General features: G+C 29.3%; 1 protein-coding gene across 1 annotated transcript in view; it reads left to right on the plus strand.

The window, feature by feature from the left end:
* LOC100205776 (uncharacterized) overlaps positions 1-16,194 on the plus strand; it is a 36,020-nt gene that overhangs the window by 2,203 nt on the left and 17,623 nt on the right. Inside the window, exon 2 of the mRNA XM_065795561.1 lies at positions 7,397-7,674. Within this exon, the coding sequence (XP_065651633.1) occupies positions 7,414-7,674 (261 nt within the window). The 5' untranslated portion in view covers positions 7,397-7,413. The remainder of the gene's footprint in view (positions 1-7,396; positions 7,675-16,194) is intronic.

Consider the following 16,194-nt stretch of genomic DNA (forward strand, 5'->3'; position numbering starts at 1 on the left):
ACGCATTACTAATTTCCATCTTTTAATGTCAAAAATATGACTGCGCCTATAGATATATTCCAATTAAAAAATGTACTTTTGTATATCAAACATACTCTGATGTTAATAAAGACACATAGAAAAAATTTTTTTGTGATTTTTATTAGCCCACAACACAACAATTATTTTGATAATAACTTGCATGCATATCAGTTGACAATACATGGAAAAAAATTAAGATAAAGAGAAAAAAATTGATGCGTCTAAACGAATATGCCTCAGTGTATATCTATATATCTATATATATACATATGTGTACATATATATATGTATATATATGTGCGTATATATATGCATATATATATAAATATATATATATGTATATATATGTATATATAAATATATATATATGTGAATATATATATATGTGTGTGTATATATATATATATATATATATATATATATATATATATATATATATATATATATATATATATATATATATATAAAGAGAGAGAGAGAGAGAGAGAGAGAGAGAGAGAGAGAAAGAAAGAGAGAGAGATTAGATCGTTTGGCTGTAATATTATCTTTTAATTAAAATTGGTTCTAATAACATCTTTTAAAAAATTAAACCTTGCTAATTCAGATTTTTAATCTGACTTAGCAAGGCTTAGTTTTGTTTTTTAAACAGTAATTATTAAAAAATAGTAGTCATTTAATCAGCCTAATTTATAAACCCATTATGTCAGTCTATTTAATGTACAAACATAATGTGATGTTTGTAAATTTAATACCTATTTTTTTAATTTAAAAGGATGTGATGTTACAAACGCATAAATAGCAAAAAATCTTTTGCGCATGCGCAAATCGGTACAGTTTTACTGAAAGATAAATAAGTAGAAAGGTTTTGTGTTAATTCTGGAAATTTAAACAAGAAAGCTCCAAATTTAAACAGAGTGTCAACTTACCCTCTTTAGCCAATAAACCTTGGTCTTCCTTACAAGGAAAAAAATTTGTCAAATGTGTAATAAATTCTTCTTATTAATAAAAAAACTGTTTATGCTGATGAAGGTCATGTTTTAGCTTAACATTAAATCTTTAGGTCTACATCAGTAAGTAAAGGCTACAGTAGTTTTTATGTAGCATATTATAATATCAGAGTAGCAAAAAGTAATGTTATTCATGTATGGGATATGCTTAGATAATAGACACTATATAATCGTTATAAATTCTCGGTATATCGTCTGGTGCGATATACCGAGTATCTATCGGTGCGATATTTTGGAGTATCGATATCAATGTCAGTGGACACTTGATAATTGGTATTGATTCTCGGTTTATTGTCTGGTATCAGAGCAATACCTTACTGGTATCAAAAGTATCGTTTATGTTGGTATTGTTTGGTACCAATAGTATCATTTGGTATCGCAACTCGGTTCTTCACGAGAGTTTGTATTTTTAGAAACAATTATTAGATATAGTAATTTATATAATAAATGAGATGTATATAATTAACTCATATAGTAAAATAAAAATTCTTAAAGATTGTGCAGCATGATATGACATCATATTTATTATTTAATTTTCAAATAGTATCGCAACTTTAATTTAATTAGTTGTGTGGTATCGCTTTCACTTCTTTATTTTCTCATCTGGTATTGTTATTTTAATCTAATTAGTTGTGTGGTATTGCTTTCGTACTGTATTTTCTCATCTGTAGTTTTAATTTAATTAATTGTATGGTATCGCTTCCGTATTTTAACTTCTCATCTGGTAATGTTACTTTAAATATGTCGTGGTATCGTAGTTCTCGCAAGTTAAAATCTTTCGTTCTGTGTTCAACATTCAGCAACTAAAGTAAATAAACAACATTCATTTTACTTCTTATAGCATCTTTAATCTGGGATTAAATTAACAAAATTATGGGTAAGTACTACTTACTAAGTATTATTTATACTTTATATCCAATCATTTTTTACCTTGTCTCTTGGTCAGAACCGCTTTAAAGGAGGGGTTGGAGGCAACAGGACAACTTTTCCTCAAACTCCGATGAATTAGGAACCTCTTAAAGTTTCGACAAATATAATTAAGTTTAGAAAATGAATTCGATTTGACGGAGTTTAACTATTATGTTTAAATAGGAAGTTTTTTTTTTGAAATTAACCAATCACAGCATATGTCATATCTTGTTTATAGATTTGTTTTGTTTGAATTTATCAAATGCACATAGAACTTGGAGGAAACAAGTTATGAACTTTTTATTATAGGGTTTACCGATCTATTACGTAATTGTTGCAATCAATGACATAAGTGTTGCAATCATTTTAGTAATTGTTGTAATCAATTACATAATTGTAGCAACCAAATACATAATTACACACAAAAAAAATCAAGAAAAAACTTGAAATTCTCAACAAAACTTTCAACTCGAACTCATTTTTATTCAAGAATCATTTTTTTTTTCGAACTTTGTGTGAACGAAAGCATTTTTCGATAAAATGCTCCGCAATATTCGACTATTATCTCTTGAAACTTGGCTGTAATCAGACTTAACGGAATTTCGCTAGTAACAGTATAAATTACATTGTTTTTCCAAACAAAAAATATGTTTTCGATTGGATCAAGAAAGGGAGAATATGGAGGTAGATATTAATTTTTTTTTTAATTAGTGATTTAGGTGCTTCAAGAAGTCCTAACAATTTCATCACAGAGCACCGAAAAATTGCATTAAACCATGAAGTTCACGCCTTCTTTCTTACCAATGATGCATATTTGATCAGAGCGGCTTCAAACTAAGGACCTTCAGTTCTGAAGCCAGAACTCTAACCACTATATCACGGCTGCGTTAAATGGTCTGCGATGCAAATTTGATAAACGCTTATTTTTTTATCGGTTTGTAAACCGCAAAAAGATGCATACGCGCATTATTAACAATAAAATTGGGACCATGTATATTTGGTTGTTTGCAAGGTTCTTGAGTTCTTTTAGCGCTTTTAAAATATTCACCATTAACGCCTCTAACATACCAGTTTTAGTGCATATATCACTAATATTAAAGTATATATGGTATATATTTTTAAACAAATTTTTATGGCTTGCTGTTCATTTTTAAATCGGATTTAATTAACTATTATATTTATTGTAATTATGTGTTAACAAGTTAAAAAAAAACTTACCAAGTTGGTTCTGAGCCTGAAGTCTAATCACTGCAGCTGCCTAAAAATTATTAGGCAAATTTTACCTTAAGGAACTAAAATAACTCGTTTGCAAAATAACAATTTTTAAATTTAGGTTAATAACGAAATTCTAAGTGGACAAAGTTAAAATTCAAAGTAAGCAAAATTTAAATTATCAAATTTTACAATTAAAATGATTGAAAAAACAATAATTAGAGCTGTGCGAGATTAGGTTTTTTATCTTAGATCGAGTTCGATTGAGATTACAAAAAATTCGATCGAGTTCGAGATAAGTAAAAAAACTAGTAAAAGTGTACATTCAATTCATTTAAAAATGTCATGATCAACAAACCATACTTATCCTAATGCTAAAATTCTTTAAATTTTTATGAAGAAAGGTAAGTTCTTCTACATGCTCTAATAGAAGACTGCAGCGTTTAATGGAAACAACGTTCCCAGGTTTTGAGCTCAGGCGCTCTGAATTGACACTGGTCACTAGGATTGCCAGAAGTGAATGAGCAAGCTTAGCAAGGCAAGAAGACTTTTGTTTTGCCTCCACCATGTCAGTGAACAACCATTGCGCCCAATTGCCATATCTTTCAAGTATGTCTTCACATCATTATCAAGCGCACTCGTTCTTGACACATCAGCATCAGCATTGTTGTTGGTTGCCGTTGCTGTCATCATGTTATCGAAGGATTCTCACCAGCCTGTTGATTGTGTTGCTAGTGTAGACTCCGTCACTGAGTGCTGAGACTGAACTGGTTTTGGTCCTGAACCTGGTACTGTTGAAAATTCATTGATTAATTCACCAAGCTTTGATAAGTTGGCCGCCAGCTTGTAAGGTTGCTTGCAGTAAAATGACTTGTACCTGGGATCTACCAGTGTGCAAACTGCATCTGGCTGAACCTAATAAAATATTACAGAAGCTGTCAAATAGTTCAAGGAATATAAATAATTAGATATTAATATATTAGATAAGTATGACCATGGTCCATTATGCTATTGAAGTTAAAAAAGCTTTATGTGGAAATAGGTAATTAAAAATTAGTACGCGATTGATAAAGACAGTGAATGCCGAAAAAAGATTAATAAAACACTGAAATAAACACTAATTTACTGAGTTTCAGTATAAAAATAATTATTTATGTTACCTTGTCAAAAAAAGGAAACCTTCTTTTTAAAGATGCCACAAGTCTCTGCGCCAGTGAAATTTCAGAGCCTCTATTTGCATTATCACTGATGAAACCTTGCAATTTCTGGTGTAATTCATGCAGAACTGATATTTTCATAGATAACGTTGGGTAACTTTCACCACACAACTCTCTGGTAGCCTGTTCAAAAGGAGTTAAAATCTTTACATAACCCTCGGCGAGTTTCCATTTGTTCGTAGTGATATTCTCCACTTTACCAATTAATGCGATTTCGGCTGAAGGGCGCTTTATCTTCAATAAGGCGTTGAATTATCTAATAGTCGGAACTCCAACGCGTTGATACACTCATTATGAGACCACACTCATCTCTTTTTAATTGCCTTTGTTGTGCATACAGCAATTGAGATGATTGAGCATTGTGATGGTAGTGCGAGACGTTTTTTTTACATTTCGCTATCATACTAATCACATTTTCAATTTTGGATACTGCATCATTAATTGATAATTGAAGCGTATAAGCAAAGCAAGGTAAGTCCATAAAGTTTTGGCACTTGTTTATGGCTGCTCTCATATTACCACCATTGTCTCGAAGAAAGCATATTGGTACTGCTCTTGGTAGCAACCAATCTTCCATTGACTTCTCAAGAGATTCCAATATTGCTTCGCCCGTATGTGACACAGCCGCAAACGGTTTATTCTCCAGCGTAAATAATCGCATTTGAAATCAGCAGTTAAATATATCAAACAAAATGATAAATAGGAATCCAGTGCGCGAGAATACCATGTTTGTGGAAAAGCATGCCAACAAACTCAATAGTAATGCGATCAATCATTTCTCGTTTCAAATTTGTATACATAGTTGGAACAATACTGCGAGAAAAAGTGGTCCTGCTCGGAATATAATACTGAGGAATAACCAATTTTATAAGTACCTGAAAACCTTGTTCTTCTACGAAATCGTATGGCAGGTAATCGGAAGCCAACATGCGCCCAATAGCTCGTGTTATTTATTTAGCTTTTTCGTGATCAGACGTCCATGCAGTTTTTCATCTGTGACACTAGCTGACAGTAGTTTTCCAGCTTTATTTTTTTCCTTTTTCGTTCTTTTTGCTTCTTGTGCCTTTTTATCACACTCTGTTGATTCCTTCTTATGATAACTTCTCAGGTGAGTAAATAAGCCAGTTGTAGATGAAGTAGGACAAGATATTTTTTGACTGCATTTTCCAATAATACTAAAACCAAAAATAGTATCATTAATTTTACTCCTATCAAAATAATTCCAAATAACGCTCCTCACTCTCTCGTCCTCCATTTTGAAGCGTTTTAATATAACTTTACAGCAACTTTTGAAGCGTTTTAATACAATTTTGCAGCAACTTTTTTAATATCGAACTTTAGGTTCGATATTCAAATTATATTCGATTAACTAAACACATTCGATTCGAGTTCGGTTATTGAATAAACTCGAACTCGATCTCAAACTCGATACTTCGAGTTATGCACACCTCTTACAATAATAATAAAATAGCCCAGGTTTCTTGTGCTTCAAAAATTAAATGCTTTCGTCGCATGCTTTAACATATCACTTTTAGTTTTATAATTAGATTAATAATTGAAAACGCTGCGCAAAAACTGTTACTCCATTTTCAAAAATCGTTCAGGATGAGAAATTTATTTTAAAAATTTTATTTTAAAATAGCTTTTAATGTCCCTTGCAAGATTTTTTCAAGTTACTTATTACGAGTAATTACAAGTAAGTAACAAGTATTGACGAATAAATAATTAGGTTTTGCAATTTCATCAACAATACGTTTTTGCTTTATGAAATTAAATCACAAGAAAGAAAATTAATTTCTTTAGTCTTAAAAGTTTTATAAATAATAACTTATAACTTTTTATAAATGCTTGGTTAACCCACGTTGACCTTTTGTAACAAGTGTATTAAGCCCCCCCCCCTCCATCCTTCCTTTCCTCCTACTATTAATTTAAAAAGAGTGGGTTTAATCTTCTCAAGATTCCTTTGTAAGTAAAAAAAGGCAATAAGCTTTTATTTTAATGGAATTTAATTATTTCTACTGTTTTAACAATGATACTCATTTTTAGATTTAATGTTCGACAAAAAGATTAGCATTTCAGAATTAATAAAAGTTTAATAATATAACAATGACGATTTGTTTAAAATTAACTTGTTATTATAACCACTGTCTCCTTAGGCATTTGTCTCTTTAATTCCTTGACAACAAAAAACTCAAAAAAAAGAAGAGAGGTAAAAGACTCTTTAGATTTATTTAAAAATTGAGAATTGAAAAATTAAGAACTAGAAAAGCAGAAAAGCCTTCATTCATATTTAAAAATGCAATTTTCACTGCGCTCCTTTTTACATTCTCTCTAAAATTTTAGCTCGACTATTATTGTCCATTTTGTTAGATGAGGTTGTTTTTTTTAACATTTAATTGTCTCTTCTAGTGCTTTTATTTTAAAACATTATCATAATAACCTCGTAAAATAATCTTCGACCTTTATATTTTTAACTTTGGTTGCTAAGATACATAATGATACGTAGGTTTAGATGACTAATCAGTTTGGTTTTAAAACTCTTGTTTTTTTATTAATTAAAAAAATCATGTTTTCCACTTGTTAAAATGCGTAAAAGGAAATAGTTGCGTAAGTCGATACAAGCGGTACGATGAGAGGTATTGTGATGGAGTTTTGAGTAATAACACCAATACAACAAAAGTCTGAACTTTACATACACAAAAACCTATCGCATACTTGAAATTCCAGTAGGCACCATTTAATCTTTATCAAACTTGCTTGAAATACTTTGTCTAATTGGCAATACACTATGGGATTTGCATTTCAACAAAAATTTATAATAACAACTTTTCAACAAGTTAAAATATTTTTTTTTTTTAACAAATGGACCAAAGTTTTATTTAGAACTTTATATAGACATTATATTTACCAATATATTAAATTCTATATTAGATTACATTATCATTTAATAAAGTGTAAAATGCCAAATTATTTAGTAATTTAAAGTAAATTTGTTTTGTACAAATTTTTGTACAATTTGTTTTTTAAAAGAAAAAAAAATTGAAGCCATGGTATCAGAAAACGAATTTATAGCAATAAAAGACGAAATGATTTGTCCTAAAGATTTTGATAAAATAGATTCGAAATCTAATACACCGGAGGACGTTGTTGTCGATACACTCAATTGTGTTTCAAATGTCCAACTTGTTCAAAACAATAACGGATTATCTTTAACTTTAAAGAAAACAAGCATGGATATAACCAAAACTCGTCAGTATAAAGAAATCTATGCTGATAATTTGCGACAATACAGTTTTTTGCTTTCAAAGGTAATTAATTATTATAACATTAAAGCAATATTTTAAAAAAAAAATTTTATAACTTTATTTTTGTCGTTTTTAAAAATTTTTTAATATTTATGGTACATAATTTAAATAGCATATGGATAAAAAATAAACTATATATATGTATATATTTAAAAACATACAAGTATCAGTATATGCTTCAATGTGAGAATTATTCCAGTTTTGAATAATATATACAACAAAAACACCTACCTTCCTAACCGTTAACAAAACTTAATTACCGTTAAAATTAAAACTTTTAAAAAAATTTTCGTGGTTTTTTTCTAATATAAAAGTTTTAATTTGTGTATGTCTTTTTTTTTTACTACTTTCAAAAAGTATACACACATTAGAATTTTTAAATTATAAAAAAAAAATACGAAGCAAACAGGTTGTGAAAAAAAATTTCATTATAAATGTTGTGTTTATAAACATTATTCACTACATCAAATTTCTAATAAGAATATAGCTAACATTTACGAAATTTTTCCTCTATAAAGTTCTAAAGTACCAAATGCGGCTTTAAATTTTTATTTTATTAATTTTATTTTTTTCGACCAAAACAGTATTTAATAAAACGTAGTTTAAAATACGCAAAAATAATGTATCAAACATCTAAAGCATATATCTAAAAAGTTTCAAATGCTCATGTTTTCAAAACAAGAACTTTTTTGATTGCATTTTGTACCCTTTTCAATGTATATAATATTTGAGTTTATAATTAATGCAACTATTAATTTAATAGAGTAACTATTAATTTAACATAGTAAATAATACAATAGTATATAAACATTACGTTACGCTCTTAATATATTCTTTATTCGCATATATAAATAAAAGAAACTATCCAATCGGTGCAATTATACACTGCTTTTTTTAGAGGTTTGAATTTATTTATGAAACTATTATTTCAGTTGCTGTTGTTTATACTGTTTTATTAAAACCTTCATTCCAGTTGGTTGACATAAGTTTTTAAAAACCCTTTTTCTATAGCTGTAAAGCGTTTAAAAAATGAGTTCAAAACTTAACACCATTTTCTCTTTTGAGCACCATGACGTAGTTTGATAAAATTTGATATCTTATCTAAAACCATGTTTGTTTTTTTCATGAATTAATTTCCCTCAACCTGTGGATTAATGTGGAATTTTTTTAAATATTTTTTTCCAGTTCTTAAATTGTGGGCGTGTGCCTCTAACTAAGCGTATGCTTTTTTAAAGGTTATTTACAAAACATTGGTTTAAATACGTCTTAGGTTAGACAAATTATTAAACTACGTAAGTTGTCTGATATTTAAATTTAGACAGTTTGTTAGAATATCAGTTTGCAAAATTAAAGTAATCTAATATAGAAGATAATAAACAAAAACTTTTGTTTGAAAATGTTTGTTTCGTTTTCAAAAAAAGACTAAGTTTGTAAAACAGGAGGTTTTTTGTTCTATTGATAAAAAAATGTCAAGCTTTGGAAAAGAATAGTTCATTAATATAATCTGTTCATTTGATAAAAAAGTTTTTGGATCTTGGATTCACTTCAAACATAAGTTCGAATACAAATAGAATTTGTGGAAACTCAACAGATCAATCCTATATTTTAAACAAAAAGGTAAAACTATTGTTTAAGTTGTTGAAACTCTATGCTTGAACTTTTGTCATCAAGTTGAGATCAAATGTTGCGAAGAATGAAACAAAAAAATGACAACTGTTTTTGCGCTATTATTCTAAAAATATTTTTAATGTCATATTTCTCACATTTCTCCCCACTCTCCCCTACATATTAGTAGTAATAAAGGGCAAAAATCTCTAAAGACTAAAATAAACGTGTAAAATATCATCATACACCCCCCTCCCTCCCTTCCTCACACACACACACACACACACACACACACACACACACACACACACAGATATATATATATATATATATATATATATATATATATATATATATATATATATATATATATATATATATATATATATATATATATAAAAGCAACTACTAATTAAAGTTGGAAGTTACTGGAAGAGAAAAGATGAAGATTGTAGAGCAAGATAACGATTACAGACGACTTAAAAGATTGCAAATTATATGAATCAGGAAAGCAAGATCAAGGAAGCGAATTCTAAAGAACTGATGTTCGAGGAAAAAAACTAGAGGAATAAGAGTTTTTGGAGCACTTAGGATGAGTCACCGTAAAAAGATGAGACTTAATTGAATGACGAGTAATACGAGAATGAATTTTAGTAGATGACAGTGAAAGAGAAGCAATCTTACGACAATGTGAAAATGGTTGCAGGCTGGCTGCAAGAGCATATATATATATATATATATATATATATATATATATATATATATATATATATATATATATATATATATATATATATATATATATATATATATATATATATATATATATATATATATATATATAAATATAAAAAAATATATATATGAAAATATGTATATATATATATATATATATATATATATATATATATATATATATATATATATATATATATATAATATAATGTAATTGCACTGTTTTAAAATATGGTAATTGGTAATTTTTTTAAATTACCATATCTAAAAAAAGTTCCATGCTTTAAAACTTATGAGTTAAACGACATTTTGAACTCAAAACAATGTATTGGATAAAAAATTTTAAAATGTTAACGTTCAACTTTAGCACAGTGTGTGTTAAAATGGAAGTCCAAATTTAATTTTTTGCAGAAGAAACTTTATTTATTTTATGACCAGGGCAGGATCTATCGGCTTAGCCCAAAATTATGACTTACATGATTTTACAATCATGTAAGTCATACTTTTGATTGCTATACTACGATTCCTGTTGGATAATTATTAACGTTTTGTAAAGTTCTACTTGTTCAATCATTAACAATCGCAAAACTATAATTCTCTTTACGATTAATAACGTGTCCTTAATTCAAGGAGAGGGGGGGGGGGGGGAAGAGACGTTTATTCAATTTTTGAATGTTAAAAAATGCGCATTTGACCGCAAGCCACATTAGAATAGCGTACCGTTTTGATGACGTCAAACTGTTTGTTTGTCCGAATACCAATCCCACAACCACTAGCGTTTTTAAGAAATTTTTTTGTTTCTGCGCAATCTTTGTCCGAGTATAAATCCCTTACGTTACAGAAAAAAAATTTAATTTTTAGAACACAAACTTTACGCTATTAAAGCTTTACTAAACCCTAGTCCTCCCTCCTTCCCCCGTTTATTAGATTTGGACTAAAATCCTCCCCCACCTTTTATCCCTTCCCCCCCTCCCTGTCTTCGGTCCTTTTTGTGACACAATGTAAGTTACTAAAAAGATATACAGTCTTGTGTATTAAAATTAGAGGTGTCTATTAATATATTTTAATGATAGTTAATCAATAAAGTTTGACTAAAAATTTGCTCAGGGTGAGTGTAAAAATGGAAGTCCAAAAGTTGTTCTTTGTGAAAAAGAAAATAGTTCAAAATTTGTTCTTTGTGAAGATCAAAAGTTAGCTAAACCTTCATTTAAATATTTAAATTGTTTCTTAAATAATCTTGTCAATATCGCTAAGTTATGAAGCTGTAATTTAAGGACCGGCGAGTATAGAAATTCGGTAATTGCAAAATTTCATTTAATTTTCAATTAAGTTCGGAAGTTATTAGTTTTTATCAATTAATAAAAATAACAATTATAAATTTTATGATATATTATCATTATATGATTAAAAATTGAGGTGCCTTACAGAATCACTAACCAAAAAGTCTTCTTTAAGCACAAATATTAATAACTTTAACTTGTTAAATCTTACTTAACTTATTAAATTTTTAAATTTATAAAGTTAAATGTTATTTAACTTATTAAATCTTACTTATCGCTTTCAAAAATCATTCATAACATATAGTATCTTATAGTATCTTCCTTAGCGCACCGCAGGCGGACATGAGTTTGTAGTTTGGTGCCGGGACTATTTTTTTTGGGGGTCCTTTTTCTCTTTGGGGCCCCCTAGGCTTTAGCATAATGGGAGACCCGCTATTGCTAGTTTCTTGTAAACAAGTTTCTTATAAAAAAAAACGGATTCAGTTAAATTTGGCATAAAATTCCTAATTCGTCTTTAGTATAGTATTTCGTAATTTAATTAACTAATTAAATTTAACTTATTATTTCGTAATAAAAAAAACGTAATTTAATATTTCGTAAATCGGGGTTATTTGGAAAGAAATATATATATATATATATATATATAAGTTAAGATAACTTGTTTTAAAGTAAATTACAATCACAATATGCAGTTATTTTGGATAGAACTAAGTTCTATCCAAAATAACTACATATTGTGATAAATAGCTACACTTTTGTTCAAGATTTGACAAATTATACTTTACAATTAAGGAGTGAAGTCATTTTTCGTACTTTATTATTAGGGAGTGAAGTCATTTTTCGTCGCCTTACCAAATAACCCCGACATCGGGACAGCAGGGTTGCCATCTGGTTTTTTTTTCAAGCCAGATTTCTCAAATCTGGTTGTTTTTTTTTTAGGTTTTGCTTGAAATATTTTTTCTGGTTTATTTTAGAAAATCTGGTTTAAATCTGGTTTTTTTTAAATGTGTTTGGTTTTTTTTTGTCTTTTTGGATTATTTTATTAAATCTGGTTTAATTCTGGGTTTTTTTTGTGTTAAATCAAATAAATCAAGTTTTTTTGTTTCATAAAAAAAGTGAAATAGAGCGAAAGGAATGAAAATATGAACGAAAAGAAAAAAAGAACGAAAATGAGTAAAAAATTTTTATTTGTTTATTACGGCTTATTAAAGAAATTTAAAGAAATTCAAAGAATGAATTAACTCTCACTCATGAGTTTCAACAAGTTCAAACAATTTATTTGGATTCGGCCCATTCATTTAAAATTCGTTTTTTTCTTTAACGAGTTTTTTTTGAATAAAGTATTGCATTTGCGGAAAATTTTAGAAAATTCTGGCATTTGAAAAAGACGATTTAAAGTGAAACACTTTACTTAAAAAAGGTAAAACGATTGTTTCTGCGGATATTAAAAATTTAGTAACTGGTACTATTCAAATAACTAATTAATCTTTGCTTTCTTCTTAAAATATATAACTTAAAAATTGATCATACCTAATGGTTATTAAGTTTAATAATCTGTAGCTTATATTTGATTTTTTGTTTCAGATTTACATCTTTAAATAGAAAATGCCAAACAAAAAATCATATGAAAACCCTCGTAGTTATCAAAGTGAGTGGGAAAAAGAATTTACCTGGATAAAAAAAGCTCTAATGCATCTGAACAAGCTTTTTGTCGCCTCTGCTGCACTAATCTACGTCCCCACAAAGGTAGCTTAGAGCAACATCAAAATGCAGCTTCACACATTAAAAGAGAAAAAACCTTGAATCCGTTTCAAAAGAAGATTAATTTTCCAGGTCAAGTAAAAATTTCAGATGTAAACAAAAAAGCAGACATTCAGCTTGCTATGTGTATATGCTGTCACTCAGCAATTTCAACTGCTGACCATTTTTGTGAAATTATTTCAAAGTTTGGTGTAGGCAGTCCCCTGGAACATCTAAAACTCCACCGCACTAAGTGCACTAAATTAATCCAGAATGTTATCTCATCAACTCTAGAAGAAGAAATTTTTAAAGAAATCAAATCAAAGCCGTTTTCCATCCTCATTGATAAATCAACGAATGTGAGTTCAATCAAGCACCTTGCAATATGCGTGAGATATTTTTCAGAAAAAGAGAAACTGGTTGTCGATGACTTCCTTGGCCTCATTCAAGTGATCTCAACAACAGGCGAAGATCTCTTTAATGCTTTAAGTTATAAACTCCACTCGATTGGATTAACTCTTGAAAACTGCATCGGATACAGTTCAGATGGTGCTTCAAATGTTATTGGCATACATAACTCAGTCTGGTCTCGTGTACTATCTAAATCGCCTAACTGTATTATGATGAGGTGCATTTGTCACTCTCTAAATCTTGTGGTGCAAAATGCCTTTAATGCAATTCCATCTCCAGTCAGCTTTCTTCTAAGCGAGGTTCCCCGGTTTTTTAACAAGAGCATTCTTCGTCGAAACGAGTATGAAAAGCTATTTGAACTCATGAATCCAAACAATAAACGCGTGGGAACCCCGTCCCCTTTTCAGAAGTTTTCTGCAACTCGTTGGTTGGTTCTAGGAAAGTGTTTTTATAATTTGCTTGTGAATTGGCAAGAACTAAAAGCATTCTTTATTTGTGCTGAAATGAATGCAAACTCTGAGGTCCGTTACAAAATCTCTTCAATAAGCAAAATGTTCCAAGACAACACCCTTTACCTCTATGTTGTTTTTCTCACTCCAGTCATTCAAGAGTTTGAGCGTCTAAACTCTCTCTTTCAAGGGTCAAATGTTGATCCAGAAAATCTAATGAATGAGCTAAATATGCACCTCAAAAGTTTAAAGCAGCGTGTTTTCGATACCAAAGGCTTTGTACTTTCTCTTCAGTGTGTTGATTTCGGAGCCAAATTTTCCTCAGAGTGCGAAAATTACATTCAAGGGCAACCTTCAAATGTAAAACTGAATGCTGAAGAATCAGTCAAAAATGTAAAAATTCGCTGTCATGATTTTCGTCAGAGGGCTATAACCGAGCTTGAAAAAAGACTTCCAGAGAATTTTTCACGGCTTGTCAAATCTGTCTCCAATGAAAGTTCTTTCCCAAGTTGAAAAGGTTCCATTTTCAAAGTTATCTTTTCCTCGCCTAATGGGTACAAAAAGTCAAGAAATTGAAAACCAATACAGAAAAGTCAGTATCGTTGAATGGACTGAGTTTAATATTTTTAAAGAAAAAGAAGTTCCTAAAAATACTGCTGAATTCTGGACAACTTTAAGGGGCTATGTCGACATTTTTGGACATCACGCTTTTCGCGACATTTCTGACTACTGCCTTGCTTGTCTATGTATTCCTGTTTCTAACTGTTTTGTTGAGAGAGTCTTTTCACAGGTCACCTATGTGAAAAGCAAACAGAGAAACAGAATGTCAAACCAAGTGTTGGATGCGGTCATTCGCATTAAATCTTATTTAATGAGCCGAAAGATTTGTTGTAAAGACTTTAACATTCCCAAATCAATGATTTCAAAAGTCGGAAATGAAATTTACACAACAGATGCATGCGAAAATGAGGACGACCTTCAAGTATTGGCGGAACTTTATTAAATGTTTTAGAGATTAATACTAAACCAAATATATTTTTGAATAAAATAGTTCTACTTTACTTCTTTTTTTTTGTTTGTTTTTGTTCTGGTTTATTTCTGGTTTATTTTTTACTCTTTTTTGGCTTATTGCCGAAAAAAAACCTGGCAACCCTGCGGGGCAGTATGAATTGTTTTTCATCAAAATATCGATATTTTAAAATAAATCAACTAAGACTAATATTAAATTTTGTCATTATGAAGTTTTTTTACGAATATTTTCCATATAATTATACTCATATAACTAGCTAATATAATAATTACGAATATTTTCCATATAATTATACTCATAACCAGCTAATATAACAAAAATAAACAAAAATCCTAATAAAAATAAGATACATTTAAAACAACCAAAAGAAATGTGACAATTAAAGGTTTCGTTTAAAATTAAAATGATTGATTCTTCTTTAAAAAAAACCCTCATCTTTCTTATCAAACAAATAAAATAAAATTGTCCCCACTTTCGATTAGAAGAGCTTGTTTAACTATCATATTTTTCGAATAAAATTACTGTGTGCTTTTTTTGGTGAAATGTATTTTATTTCTTTTCCACTCTGGTTTTCCTTTTAAAAAATTGTCCCAATAGATGCTGCATTCAAAATCTTCAATGATAACAATAGAGTTTGAGTTTTGGTAAAGATTGCTTAAAATAACAGTTTCACCGATGCAATATAATTTTTTTTAAAAGTTTCCAGCTTTTCTGAGCTTCTATAAAGACGTTTGGCAAGATTGTTAAATGATAATAACTTTGCTCGTTTAAGAGGAGGGGGGGGGGGGGGGGGTACGAAAAATTCTTCAGCTATCTCTTCTATAATGTCAGAGGACGCAGTTACATTTTCTGATGTTTTTTTTTTATATATATAAAGTTTGATTTTTCTTTAATTTTCACATTCTTTGGATTAACAGGATATATTTTAGACAAGATATCCTTAGCACTAAATCCTTTTCCTGGTGATACATTGCATTGTTCATGTCTGAAAATTTTTGGAGAATTTTTTTTTGCAATTGTCATGTTGCGTATCTTTTAGCATGTCTATTACTATTTTGGATGTATTGAGTTCCACTGTTTGGCTGTCAACATTTGACTGTGGTAATTTTGACTTTGGAGGGTCTTTGTTCAAAAGATATAAGCCACATCTTTTGAAACTAGAAATCATGTTTTATTTGTAGATGTTGTCTTGTAAAATTTTTCCATTAACTGAGAAAAAGGTTTGTCTCATCATAGTTGATAATGCCATTAGGTGAAACATTTGTCATATTTT

Source organism: Hydra vulgaris, chromosome 04 (assembly GCF_038396675.1).
Source record: "Hydra vulgaris chromosome 04, alternate assembly HydraT2T_AEP".
NCBI classification, from domain to species: domain Eukaryota; kingdom Metazoa; phylum Cnidaria; class Hydrozoa; order Anthoathecata; family Hydridae; genus Hydra; species Hydra vulgaris.